The 12,957-nt window shown below is 37.3% G+C and overlaps 1 protein-coding gene across 2 annotated transcripts in view; it reads left to right on the top strand.

Annotated features, from left to right (window-relative positions):
- Nucleotides 1–360: 360 nt before the first annotated feature.
- Nucleotides 361–12,957, top strand: part of LOC107658606 (fibroblast growth factor receptor 1-A-like) — a 26,269-nt gene continuing 13,672 nt past the window's right edge. The window contains exons 1-2 of one of the 2 annotated variants that reach the window (XM_016447212.1): nt 361–820; nt 5,363–5,559. In XM_016447212.1, the coding sequence (XP_016302698.1) occupies nt 5,457–5,559 (103 nt within the window). In that variant the 5' untranslated portion in view covers nt 361–820; nt 5,363–5,456. Of the gene's footprint in view, nt 821–5,362; nt 5,560–7,296; nt 7,490–12,957 lie in introns of those variants that run through there. The other variant, XM_016447213.1, reaches the window with a different exon arrangement.

A 12,957-nucleotide genomic window follows, 5' to 3' on the forward strand; every position in this document is an offset into this window, starting at 1 on the left:
CCATACAGCGCTATGTGCTGAATTACACTATAGCAAAGATTTTATACCAAATTGGAATTGGTAATTCAATATTTTGGAATTTTTCTTAATGGCAAATTGAGAGTCTGTCTGTCTGTCTGTCTGTCTGTCTATCTATCTATCTATCTATCTATCTGTCTGTCTGTCTATCTATCTGTCTATCTGTCTGTCTGTCTTCTTATTTAGTAAATGAATAAGTAGATGTGAGTTGGTAAGGACCAGCAGTGTATCTGCATTGAGTTTCAGAGGTGAATGGGAGGATCGCACTGGGGGCTGGTGGAGGGGGGCACTGGAATTCTTGAATCCTCAAATCCTGGAAGTGGGAGGTACGATGAAAAAAAACTCCTTCATATTCATCTCGAGAGGAAGAATCGCTGCTGTGAGCGACAGAGAAAGCGCAAGACAAACACGCACATTCGCAGCAGTTTACTTCGGCGTGACTCGTAAATCTCCGTTCGCCGTGAGACACCCGCGCGAGTTTACGAATGAAAAACTTCCCAAACAGCAAAGACGTGGAAGTTTTCTCACGGTCCCTCTACGCACCTGGACCAAAGCTTTTGTGTGGTTCAGCTGGTTTAAACGTGACTCTTTTTTTCCTCGCTACTTTTGCAAAAACACGCGCGCTGCACGAGAGAAATCTCGAGAGAGAGAGTGAGAGTGGCTTGTTTTGATCAACTTCAGCGTGGGGACATTTTCTAAGGAGAACGCTTGTTTTGGAATAACGTTAATGTTTTACAAACCTAAATAACTCCCACAAGAAGTGCACTTCAACACAACCCAGTGCTCACAGTAACATCCAGAGGTGAGTGTTTTTAACTTTGAGAAGAACCTCAACATTTTACGTGTTATCTGATGCCTGTGATGTTTATTTTTATTGAAGTAGGCTATATGAAAGATACGCCCGAGTCGTAAGAAAAACACTTCAGACACTTATATATGTCTGCGTATTTGAAAGAAACTTTATTTTGCACGTTTTATGTAGAGAGGTCAATACAGAAGTGTTGTTACAGCCTATATTATTGAGATATAAAGATAAATAGTCTATATGTGTACTGTAGGCTACATGTATAGAACCTTATACATATAGCCTATATGTATAGTTGTGCTTTTTAAAGTAAATTATTCCCATTTCCATTGTATTTGCACATTCATGAAGAGACAAACCATGAATAGGTGCTCACAGCAGGAGTAGAATAAGAATGCTACATTGTGTTCCCTCAATTTGCATATCAATGAATATGAAAAGTGACCTATTTTGAGCTGTAAAACCCTAGGTGGTATTGCCTGTCCAGTGTTTCTTATGGATGCATTGTGTTCCTTGAGGAAACAAACCTTTCCAGGATCTGTTTCCGTGTTAATGATAAATCAGTTTTTTTGTGTGTGCGATTTAACTGAGCTGATGTTCCCTGGCCGACCTCTGTTGTAGACTTTAGGGGGAAAGAGGCACTAGTAGAGTCATGCTAAACATCTTGGTCAAGAACCATTGAAACTGAGTCAGTCTCATGCTTGAGATGTTGCGCTAATTTAGGGCCACTTTCTGATCACGAATGTGTCAGCATGTCAGCATCTCTGAGGATGACTACTTCATTCCACAAGCATTAATTTCAGAGATGATTCATAAATAAAATTATATTTTTCAAAACCACAACCTCCCTCCCAGAGGAGCACATATTGACTTGTTGAGGCACTTTGTGCTGAGTTACAGCCAAATCTCATAGTATGTCAGCTGGAGCCCATTCAAATTTAATGTGTAATATTGGATGCGCTGAAAGACGAGCTGCGTCCATGCACCAGGTGGTTATTCCTGCTGCTGGTTTCGTCCAGAGTTTTAGATATTCCATGAATCATATTTATGGTTTATAACTTTTGATGTTCCAAAAGGAGTTTTTCGTAGCAATGCCACAGAAGAACCATTTTGGGTTCTCCAAAGAACCTTGACAGTGAAGTTCTTAGTTTGAGGAATATTTTAATAATCTAAACAACCTTTTTCCACTAGAAAGAACCTTTTGTGCAATGTAATGTTAAAAGTTCTCCATTAAACAATTGATGCCAATTGGAAGAACCTTTATTGAAGAACCTTTATTTTTAAGAGCATAACCACTAATGTCATTTCCATTTTTCAGAGTTTTTACTGTGTATAAGAGATTATGCAAAACGAAGCCAACAGGGGCGTGGATAGGAAGGCAAATGGCAAAGTAATTCACTTGGATTTCCTTTCCTAATCTATACAATTCCAGGTGTAAAGCCTGATAACTACCCAGGCGGTCGAGAATAGGGGTTGGAGGGGTCCTGGGATGGATTGCATGACTATCTCCCAAAACAAACACCAAGTAGAGGAATGTCATGCATGGACGCAGCAGCATAGTAATTAAGGGTCCGGGCTGGACTCTCAGGGGGGTAGGGAACACAGCAAACTCCGAACTTTAATTATCACAATGGGCTTTTCAAATGCCCCCTTTGCATTACTGTGGAGAACTCTGAAAGGACTGCTGGTTTCAATGCTGTTTTGGTGGCAATAGTTGAGTAGAATTTTCTTTGTTTGGATTTATCCATTTAGAAGAGGCTTTTGTCCAAAGCAGCTTGCAAAAGAGAATAGTACAAGTATAAACAACTACTGAAAGGTTATTTAGGGCCATATATGAAAAGAAATAAAACTGTTCATTATTTTTGAATTATATATATATATATATATATATTTAAATCCTTTTATTAACTGTTTTTGCTGTCTGTACATTTATATATAATTTATTTATTTAGTTAGTTATATGCATTTTCATATTTGCTAATCTGTAATATGCACACATTATTTTTTATCTAATATTTTATATTGTTTTTTTTAAAGATGTTTAGTTTAATTAGAGATGAACATTTTTTTTTATTATTTTTCGAAGTTAAAGCTAAATAAAACAGATTATTTGAGTATGTTTTACAAGAAAATACTATTTTAGTCTTTGGAATTTCACGTTTAATTACTTGCCATTTCTTTGTAGTTATTTGTGAAATTTATTAGCAATGTCTGAGTGAAAATTGTTTCAAAGTATTTATTTTATATTATTTATTTTGATGTGCGGCTCTTTTTTTTTTTTTTTTTGGTGTTTAAAATTGGAAATGGCTCGTTTCCTGCACATAATGTTTTAAAAAGCACAAGCTATCAAGCATGAGCACTATTAATCTCTCTTTTTTTATTTCAAAATCCATCAGACTGGTGGTAGGACTGTGCAACATGTTAGCTATTATTCTTCTAGAACTTTACACGTTTTTTTTACATGGTTTCGTGACTGTTGTTGAAAAACACTTTTATAGCTCATCCAATAACATTTCTTTGAATCTCACCAGTGTGCCGCAGTTTAATGTGTGAAAAAGTGCCATGAGTAACTCCACATTCTCATCAGTTTAAGAGATTCTTCAATTTTACTGCTTTGACACGGTTATGTGCCTGGGAGGTAAATGAACTGCGTTTATGGCCTTATCATAAACCCGCTGCACATCAGCATTTAGGATTTTTCATTCAGGGTCGCCACCCACCGCAGAACGACCATCTCTTCATGTACTTGCCTTTAGCCGAATTACTCTGGCATAAAACCAACCGACAGCTCTCAGTAATGGACGGACATCCCTCGTTTATCATTCTTATGAGGCGATCATAATTAACAGAATTGGATGTTGCTGTACTTCAACTCCTCTAGATGAAAACAGATCATGGTTGAGTATTTTAAACACACTTGTGCGAAACTGAGCCTTGCAATGAAGGTGCTAATCAGTTAAAACAACTTTGTTTACATTCACTAATACTCTAATTCCCCTCATTCTTAGTAATGAGAGCAAAACATGTGGCACCAAATTGTGTTGTTTCAGATTGGAAATTGTGAGTAAAGTTGGAGGTGAGAGAGCAAATGGTTTGCAGCGTGATTATTGGAGGAGGGGTACAAAAACAACCACCAGATTACGGGGCTTTTGTTGGGTAATGTTTGGCAGGGATGGAGGCGTGACTGGGGTCCCGAGGAAAGCCAAGTGTCAAGTGGCGAGTCTTAGGGGGTCATAGCATTAACAGATGTGTTTCACACCACCAGGATGGCCTCTCTACACCTACTCAGGGGGGCAGCTGCTGTCGGGTGAGGGGTCGAGAGGTTTGGGGCCTCTGTTTTCTTTATACTTGTGGGAAAACCATGTTTGAACTACTTTTTGATTTGTGAGGTATCTAGTTGAAGTTACAGCCTTTTCTTGGTTAAGTTTAAATTTTTTGTTATAGGATGATTGTTGCTTTGAATTTAGGAGATTTGTTATTATTTATCAGTGGTTGTTTAATTGGGTGGTGAATTGATGCATGAACAGTTGTCAATGCTAATCAAACTTAATTAATATTTAAAAGCAATGAAGGAGCCTTAGAAGTTGAATTAGTGAGTACCAGATGGGCTTCATGGCCAGGTGACGGTATTATTTCAGTAAATGAGAGCGGTCTGGTCTTTGTAAGCAGAGCGTGAGTGTAGTTGGGCTTATATTTTGTGGCTCTTTGATATAGTTATAAGTGGGAACTTATACTACTGTTCAAAAGTGTGGGGCTGGTAAGATTTTTTTAATGAATATAAAGTCTTTTATGCTCATCAAGGTTGCATTTCTTTGATCAAAAATACAGTAAAAACAGTTATATTGTGAAATATTATTACAATTTAAAATAACTGTTTACTATTTGAATATATTTTAAAGGGGTCCTATTATGCTTTCACTTTTTCAACTTTAGTTAGTCTGTAATGTTGCTGTTTGAGCATAAAAAAAGATTGATTTTATTCCTCTGATGCAAAGCTGAATTTTCAGCATCATTACTCCAGTCTTCAGTGTCACGTGATCCTTCAGAAATCATTATAATATGCTGATTTGAAACTTTTGAACGGTTTGTTGCTTGAAGTCCTTAACTTGTTCCTACTGCAATGTGATGTGTCTTCAAGTGATTTTGATCAGAATAAAATGGACTCGTTCACAAAATTAAGAGTAAAGACTGCATATTAGATGTTTATTTGACGCTTTATGTATGCAGTTTATCATTTTTGTGTTGCCACAGAGAATTATGGAACGTGTAGTTTTATTGTGCAATCCTGTTGCCACAGTCATCTAGATTTTTCAGCACGTAAAGAACTCTTTTCCACTATAAAGAATCTTTTATAGAATGGAAAGGCTCCAAGGATTTTAAAGGTTCTTCATGGAACCATAAATGCCAATAAAAAAAAAAAATGGGGGAAAAAATCTCCAAAAGCCATGATCATTCCAATGAAAAGTTCATTTTTTTCCCTCCTTTGCATCTATGCATAGCGTGTAAGACTAATTCCTGTACACATTCTCTTTTTGGCAGGTAGCTCTATGCTTCCGGTGTTGATGGGCCAGTGCTGCCCACAGCTGTGTGAATGAGCTGACTCGGCCCACCCTCCTCGCCCAGCTGCCGTGGCATGACTTCTCTCAGGATGATGAAGTCATGGCATTTGCTTCTCCTGTGGGTTATTCTAGCTCAGCTCCCCTTGGCCCACTCACGTCCCGCAGTAACCGAACAAGGTAAGTTTTTCCAGTTCCCATGTCCACTTCCAGAATCTGAGGTGGCACAAATCGAAACAAATGGAAGAAAGCAGCACATCTTTTACTTGCGTGATTTAGGTTCGAATACATTCATTTGATGTTCGCTGGTTTACACTTGGCTCCAGCTCATGCAGCAGCAGAGTTCTGGTCACGGCTCTGTTTTTGATGTGGAGTTAACTAGCGGAGCTGGAACTCATTAGGGTCTGATGTGCTGTAGGACTCCAGATGCTTTTCCTTTATGCATCCAAAGAGCTTTGGGGTCTTTCGCTCCTTCTTGAAACCTTAGAGGTTCAGATGGATCACGGTGGAATGCGCAGCATTACAAAGACTTCTCAATGTGCTAAAATATCTCCAAACACAATACAGACCTCTATAGCAATCGGAGAATGGCTTTGAATCATTTATTCATTAAATCTGGAATGTTCATTAGCTGCTTCTCTCTTACCCCCCCCCCCTACTCAGGGGGGCAGCTGCTGTCGGGTGAGGGGTCGAGAGGTTTGGGGCCTCTGTTTTCTTTATACTTGTGGGAAAACCATGTTTGAACTACTTTTTGATTTGTGAGGTATCTAGTTGAAGTTACAGCCTTTTCTTGGTTAAGTTTAAATTTTTTGTTATAGGATGATTGTTGCTTTGAATTTAGGAGATTTGTTATTATTTATCAGTGGTTGTTTAATTGGGTGGTGAATTGATGCATGAACAGTTGTCAATGCTAATCAAACTTAATTAATATTTAAAAGCAATGAAGGAGCCTTAGAAGTTGAATTAGTGAGTACCAGATGGGCTTCATGGCCAGGTGACGGTATTATTTCAGTAAATGAGAGCGGTCTGGTCTTTGTAAGCAGAGCGTGAGTGTAGTTGGGCTTATATTTTGTGGCTCTTTGATATAGTTATAAGTGGGAACTTATACTACTGTTCAAAAGTGTGGGGCTGGTAAGATTTTTTTAATGAATATAAAGTCTTTTATGCTCATCAAGGTTGCATTTCTTTGATCAAAAATACAGTAAAAACAGTTATATTGTGAAATATTATTACAATTTAAAATAACTGTTTACTATTTGAATATATTTTAAAGGGGTCCTATTATGCTTTCACTTTTTCAACTTTAGTTAGTCTGTAATGTTGCTGTTTGAGCATAAAAAAAGATTGATTTTATTCCTCTGATGCAAAGCTGAATTTTCAGCATCATTACTCCAGTCTTCAGTGTCACGTGATCCTTCAGAAATCATTATAATATGCTGATTTGAAACTTTTGAACGGTTTGTTGCTTGAAGTCCTTAACTTGTTCCTACTGCAATGTGATGTGTCTTCAAGTGATTTTGATCAGAATAAAATGGACTCGTTCACAAAATTAAGAGTAAAGACTGCATATTAGATGTTTATTTGACGCTTTATGTATGCAGTTTATCATTTTTGTGTTGCCACAGAGAATTATGGAACGTGTAGTTTTATTGTGCAATCCTGTTGCCACAGTCATCTAGATTTTTCAGCACGTAAAGAACTCTTTTCCACTATAAAGAATCTTTTATAGAATGGAAAGGCTCCAAGGATTTTAAAGGTTCTTCATGGAACCATAAATGCCAATAAAAAAAAAAAATGGGGGAAAAAATCTCCAAAAGCCATGATCATTCCAATGAAAAGTTCATTTTTTTCCCTCCTTTGCATCTATGCATAGCGTGTAAGACTAATTCCTGTACACATTCTCTTTTTGGCAGGTAGCTCTATGCTTCCGGTGTTGATGGGCCAGTGCTGCCCACAGCTGTGTGAATGAGCTGACTCGGCCCACCCTCCTCGCCCAGCTGCCGTGGCATGACTTCTCTCAGGATGATGAAGTCATGGCATTTGCTTCTCCTGTGGGTTATTCTAGCTCAGCTCCCCTTGGCCCACTCACGTCCCGCAGTAACCGAACAAGGTAAGTTTTTCCAGTTCCCATGTCCACTTCCAGAATCTGAGGTGGCACAAATCGAAACAAATGGAAGAAAGCAGCACATCTTTTACTTGCGTGATTTAGGTTCGAATACATTCATTTGATGTTCGCTGGTTTACACTTGGCTCCAGCTCATGCAGCAGCAGAGTTCTGGTCACGGCTCTGTTTTTGATGTGGAGTTAACTAGCGGAGCTGGAACTCATTAGGGTCTGATGTGCTGTAGGACTCCAGATGCTTTTCCTTTATGCATCCAAAGAGCTTTGGGGTCTTTCGCTCCTTCTTGAAACCTTAGAGGTTCAGATGGATCACGGTGGAATGCGCAGCATTACAAAGACTTCTCAATGTGCTAAAATATCTCCAAACACAATACAGACCTCTATAGCAATCGGAGAATGGCTTTGAATCATTTATTCATTAAATCTGGAATGTTCATTAGCTGCTTCTCTCTTACCCCCCCCCCAATATTGGATATCAGTGTCTAGTTTTAGTTTTTGTCTAGTATGTGTTTTTTTTGTACTTTTTATTAAAAATGTCTATATAGTTTTAATTGATTTTAATTTCAGTTTATTATTGTAGTACATCAATTTGAACCAAAATGGCAACTAGCTGAAATAAAATGAGTTGTTTTCTCCATGTTTCATGGTTTTAGTTAACTGTAATAACCCATAATTAAATTATTTATTTTTTATTTTAAGTAAAATAAAGTGTAATAAAATGATGATTTTTTTATTTTATTTCAAGTAATGAAATTTGTTTTATGGTTTTAGCTAATTTTAATAACACATACACATATATATTATATAAATATATATATAATTTAAATAATTTATTTTTTATTTTAAGTTGTTTTTTTACATTTAAATCATCATCTTTGTCATCATGCTCACTTGAAGCTTTATTTTTTTATATTAATTTAGACAAAATAGTATTCAATTTTAATATTAATCATTACTAGTCATATCATGAAAATTATTATCATCTTTTTGGTCTGAATTTTTATATTGATGCGTCCGTATAGTTCATTGTTTTGAGTCGAATCATGAAGTTTGATAATTTGCTTTTCACTTTATTGTAAAGGCAGGGGTCAGAATTGTTGTTGTGACAGCCTGACACCAACACGCTTACACTAGTCTCAGTTGTTTACAGCCTTATTGATGATGCATGTTTGCATACAAGTGGACATAGTGTCCATTCACAGCCACTTAAGACACTGATATGTTGTACACTGTGAGCTGCAGAGCTCATCTGCATGCGAAAACAGCCATCGTCCATATCCTGTTGCTGCATAAACTCTTGGTCCATTGTTTGTAAGCCTTGATCGAACTGTCTGTTTGCCTTCTTGCCTGAATTAACTTGTTGTAGTGACTCGGTGCCCAGGACAATTACTAGCCAGGCAGGAAATCCCAGAAGCAATCCATCCAGGCTATGACTTCCTTTACTGATTCCCAGGCAAGTCCAGAGCTTAGCACCAATCCTGGTCGATGCGGAGAGACGGTCGGCTATAAGGATTTGAGGCTTGTTTTATTGAAGGTTTAGTTCATTAAAAGGGTCATAATGATCGGAAATGCAATGACATTTAGGCTTTTAAAAGATGTTGCGGATGAATAATGAGGTGATGACAGATGTTGTCCACTTCAGCTTGGACTGACTGACCAAGACAAATGGGTCGGGCCTCCGCCTCCCTCTGAGAAAACACATTCTCTTCGCTTCTCCAAGAAGCCAGTCCGGAGTGGTCTGAATTCGAGCACACAGATGTGCGCTGGTACGGCTCGCTGATGAAATCATGCTTGTGTTTTTGGGTCGGTCAGACTGGGAAGAATGACGTAGGAGCATATCATGATTTTTTTCTGTTTTATGGAAAATGTTCCGTTTTAATTTAGTTAGATTATTTTCTAGCAGTCATAAACGAGTATTTTTTCCACAGAATTTCTTCAGTAAACAAATGTGCTTCCAATTTTACAGTTTCCCCATTTCGGCTGTTTAGGTGGTGCACTTCTCCCCTTTTTGTCAACTGCTTCAAATTTTACAGAGAAATGGTTTGAATTTCTGCATGTTGAGGATCAAATGTAACTGCATTTTTATTCACAGTGCCGTTTTATGTGCAAAAGCTCATTTTAGATGAAGCTTATGCAATAGCTTTGTATGATATTCTGACAGTACATTCACCACATGAACCGTTTTGAAGGAAGTGTGTATGTGATTGCCTTGATTTTGAACTGTTTGAAAGCCCAAAAAAGGGATGACGGTCTGTTCTGACAGGATTGTGCAGAACAGAGGAAAAAACAAATAATGCATGCAAATAATAAATGCCAACTATGCAGTACTGTTCAAAAATTTGGTAAGATTATTTTATTGATTTATTTTTATATTATTTTTATTTTTTTATTTTTAAAAGAAAGGGGTCAGCAAGGATGCATTAAATTGATGCAAAAGTGAGAGTAAAGACATTTGTGACAAAATATTTGTTTCAAATTAATGCTGTTCTTCTAAAATTTCTATTCATCAAAGAATCCTGAAAAAATATACAGTATATCATAGTTTCCACCAAAATATTAACCAGCACAACTGTTTTAACACTAATGATAAGAGATGTTTCTTGAGCATCAAATCAGCATATTAGAATGATTTCTGAAGGATCATGTGACACTGAAAACCGGAGTAATGATGCTGAAAATTCAGCATTGCATCACAGGAATAAACTAAATGTTAAAATATATTGTAATAATATTGTACTGTTTTGCTGTATTTTGATCTCATAGATGCAGCCTTGGTAAGCTTAAGCATTTTCATTTTAAATTAAATCTTACCGACCCCAAACTTTTGTTCAAATCAATTGCTACATTTGCTTCAAATGAGTTCATTACTTGGTAGAAGCTAGCTAAATTAGGCACATGCTAACAAGGACAGGCTCTTTGACATGTCGTCATACTCAAAAACCATACGCAAAGTTAAAAAAGGCCTACAGACTACATTAAATACCAGTTCAGTTGCCAAAACAATTGAATTTCTAGAGCAATTTAGAAACCAAACTCTTAATGTTGCATATTGTTGTGCCTATAAAAGGCAGGGTAAGATTGATGTTTTTTATGGACATTTTTGTAATTTTTTTGCCACTTAAATCAAAACCACTTGTCTATGAAGAATTAATAAATGCTAGACTCCTCTAAAAATAACTTATCTGGATTTATTGCAACAATAGTCACACAGCCAGGGTTTAAGTTTAGTATAAAGGCATCAATGGGCATGTTGGGAGTTGTCAGCCCTATTAAATGCAGTTGTAAGTGCTGTTTTACTCGTAAATGTGAGGTTTAGGGGTGCACGTCATATTTCTGTTCTAGTAAGAATGACTGGAAATAAAATGAATGGAATGATATAGGATGAGACATCAGTTCTCATTTTATTTTCAAGACCAGCATCTCCCTCAGCCTCAACCTTTCCTGCACACCATGCTTTTTTTGTTAAATTGGGCTGAAGCGAAAGTTGATCCCAACCCCCTCTCGTCCCATTTCCCTGCCGGGATTAAGGGGCCTGTGATCCAGGAAATACCTCCACTTGGCTCAAGTGAGATCTCCATGACAACTAGCCGAGGAACCTGCTGTTACAGGCTCTTCTCCGTCTCTCCAAACGCGCTCTCTTTCCCCCTTCTGTCTCTTACGGATCCACTCACATTGTCAGGAAACACTGTGGAGGACAAAAGGGACAGATTAGTTTGTTTGACAATTAAGGTGACTAGGTTGGTGGGGGGTCTCTTTGAATGGGACGGCTGTATGTTCTGGCGTCAGGGATTTTTGGGCTTTTGTTTGGTATGTAGTGAAACTCAGGCCTAATAAGTGTAATGGGCCACAGGAGGTTAATCTTTAAACTCTTTCATTTTTTCTTCAGAACTTCCCCCTCTTTTGTAAAGGAAGTATCTCATTTCGAGTTGTGCGAATCTAATGATAAACATGACTAGACCACATTACACCTCAAAAACAAAATAGAAAAAAAGGAAAATTATATTCATAATTTATAACAATTATATTTTGCTGCACTATATTTAAGAAAATAGCATATTAAGGCTATTCAGGTTTTGTGCATTGTGGCATTGTGCTTTTTTTTTTTTTTTGCAATTCTTATTCTTCTCAAACATTATATTCCTGTAATACCATACCATAATTCTGAAATTGTCCATACAATGTTTTAATTTAATTATTTTCAATTATTATTATTTATTTTTTAAATTATTAAATGCAGTGCAACAAATACTATCTGATATATAGATGCTTTACAAATTAAATATCTAAAATCATTAAACCATAATTTTTTTCACATTCTAGTCCAAAGAAGAGATTTTTTTTCATTACTGTAATTAGCTTTTTTGTATCATGTAGTGTGCTTAATTATAATAAATAATATAATCATGCAAAAATGTTAATGCTTAAGGTTGCATCTTGACAGGTTTTGTGAGATTCACAAAATGTAGATCACAGAGTTGTTTCCGATTATCTGATTTATGCATTACTTTCTCATTTTAATCTTCTTTGACTTTGTGGCAGTTTTCTTATACTTTATTTATTTTGTTGGTGGTGGTCCTGTCATATTTTTAAAGTTTCATGCGTTCGTTTTTTTTCACTTCCATAGTTTTCTTTCCCCATGGTGCTTTAAAAGCTCTTCCCCCTTTTGTTAGTCATGGCCCTTAACTTTAAGTTTTGTGGTTCTTCACTTTTCTTTGGACAAGAGTCGTCTCTTGTTCACACTTTGTTTTGAAATGCTGATTTTGATTCAGTGCCCCCTTTGCCAAACATTCGCTGGTCTTCTGTTCCACCACTAGTCCAAACAGAGGCGAAAATGGAGCTGCACACATTGTTCCCCGGGGTGCGTTGGTGCTGCAGTGCTTGGCTCAAGACGAGACCGTGATCACATGCCTAGGGGTCATCTGGACTAAAGACCACGCTGCAGTGCTGAATGGAGACCACATGCGGGTGAATGGGGGCCAGATGGAGATCGGGTCAGTGGAGCTGACAGACTCGGGGCTTTACACCTGCACTGTCCAGAGCTTGTTCGGCAACCACTCTGACTATTTCATCGTTAATGTGACAGGTATGTTTTGTAGGAGTTTAGAGAGGATGAGCTTTGCGTTTTTTCTTATCGAAGAAATACAAATTTCTTCACAAACGACTCCTTTTGTTTTTGTTTTTGTGGTATTGCTGATGGTGTGTTTTTTCAAAACCCTTAACTCATACCGCATGGTTTATGCTATGGACATGAATGATATCTGAAATGATGTGGCTTGTTAAAGAGACTTGTTCTGCTACTTTTCTAAGCAAACGAACAAGAAAACAGGTGACAAAATGTCATGTTAACTAATATTGAAGGAGGAATCTGAATCATATTGTCATACTGTGGAGAGGGTGAGCAGCACCAAGTTCCTGGGTGTGCACATCACAGAGGATCTCTCCTGGGCTGACAACACC

This window comes from Sinocyclocheilus anshuiensis, unplaced genomic scaffold (assembly GCF_001515605.1).
Source record: "Sinocyclocheilus anshuiensis isolate Anshui unplaced genomic scaffold, SAMN03320099.WGS_v1.1 scaffold343, whole genome shotgun sequence".
NCBI classification, from domain to species: Eukaryota; Metazoa; Chordata; class Actinopteri; order Cypriniformes; family Cyprinidae; genus Sinocyclocheilus; species Sinocyclocheilus anshuiensis.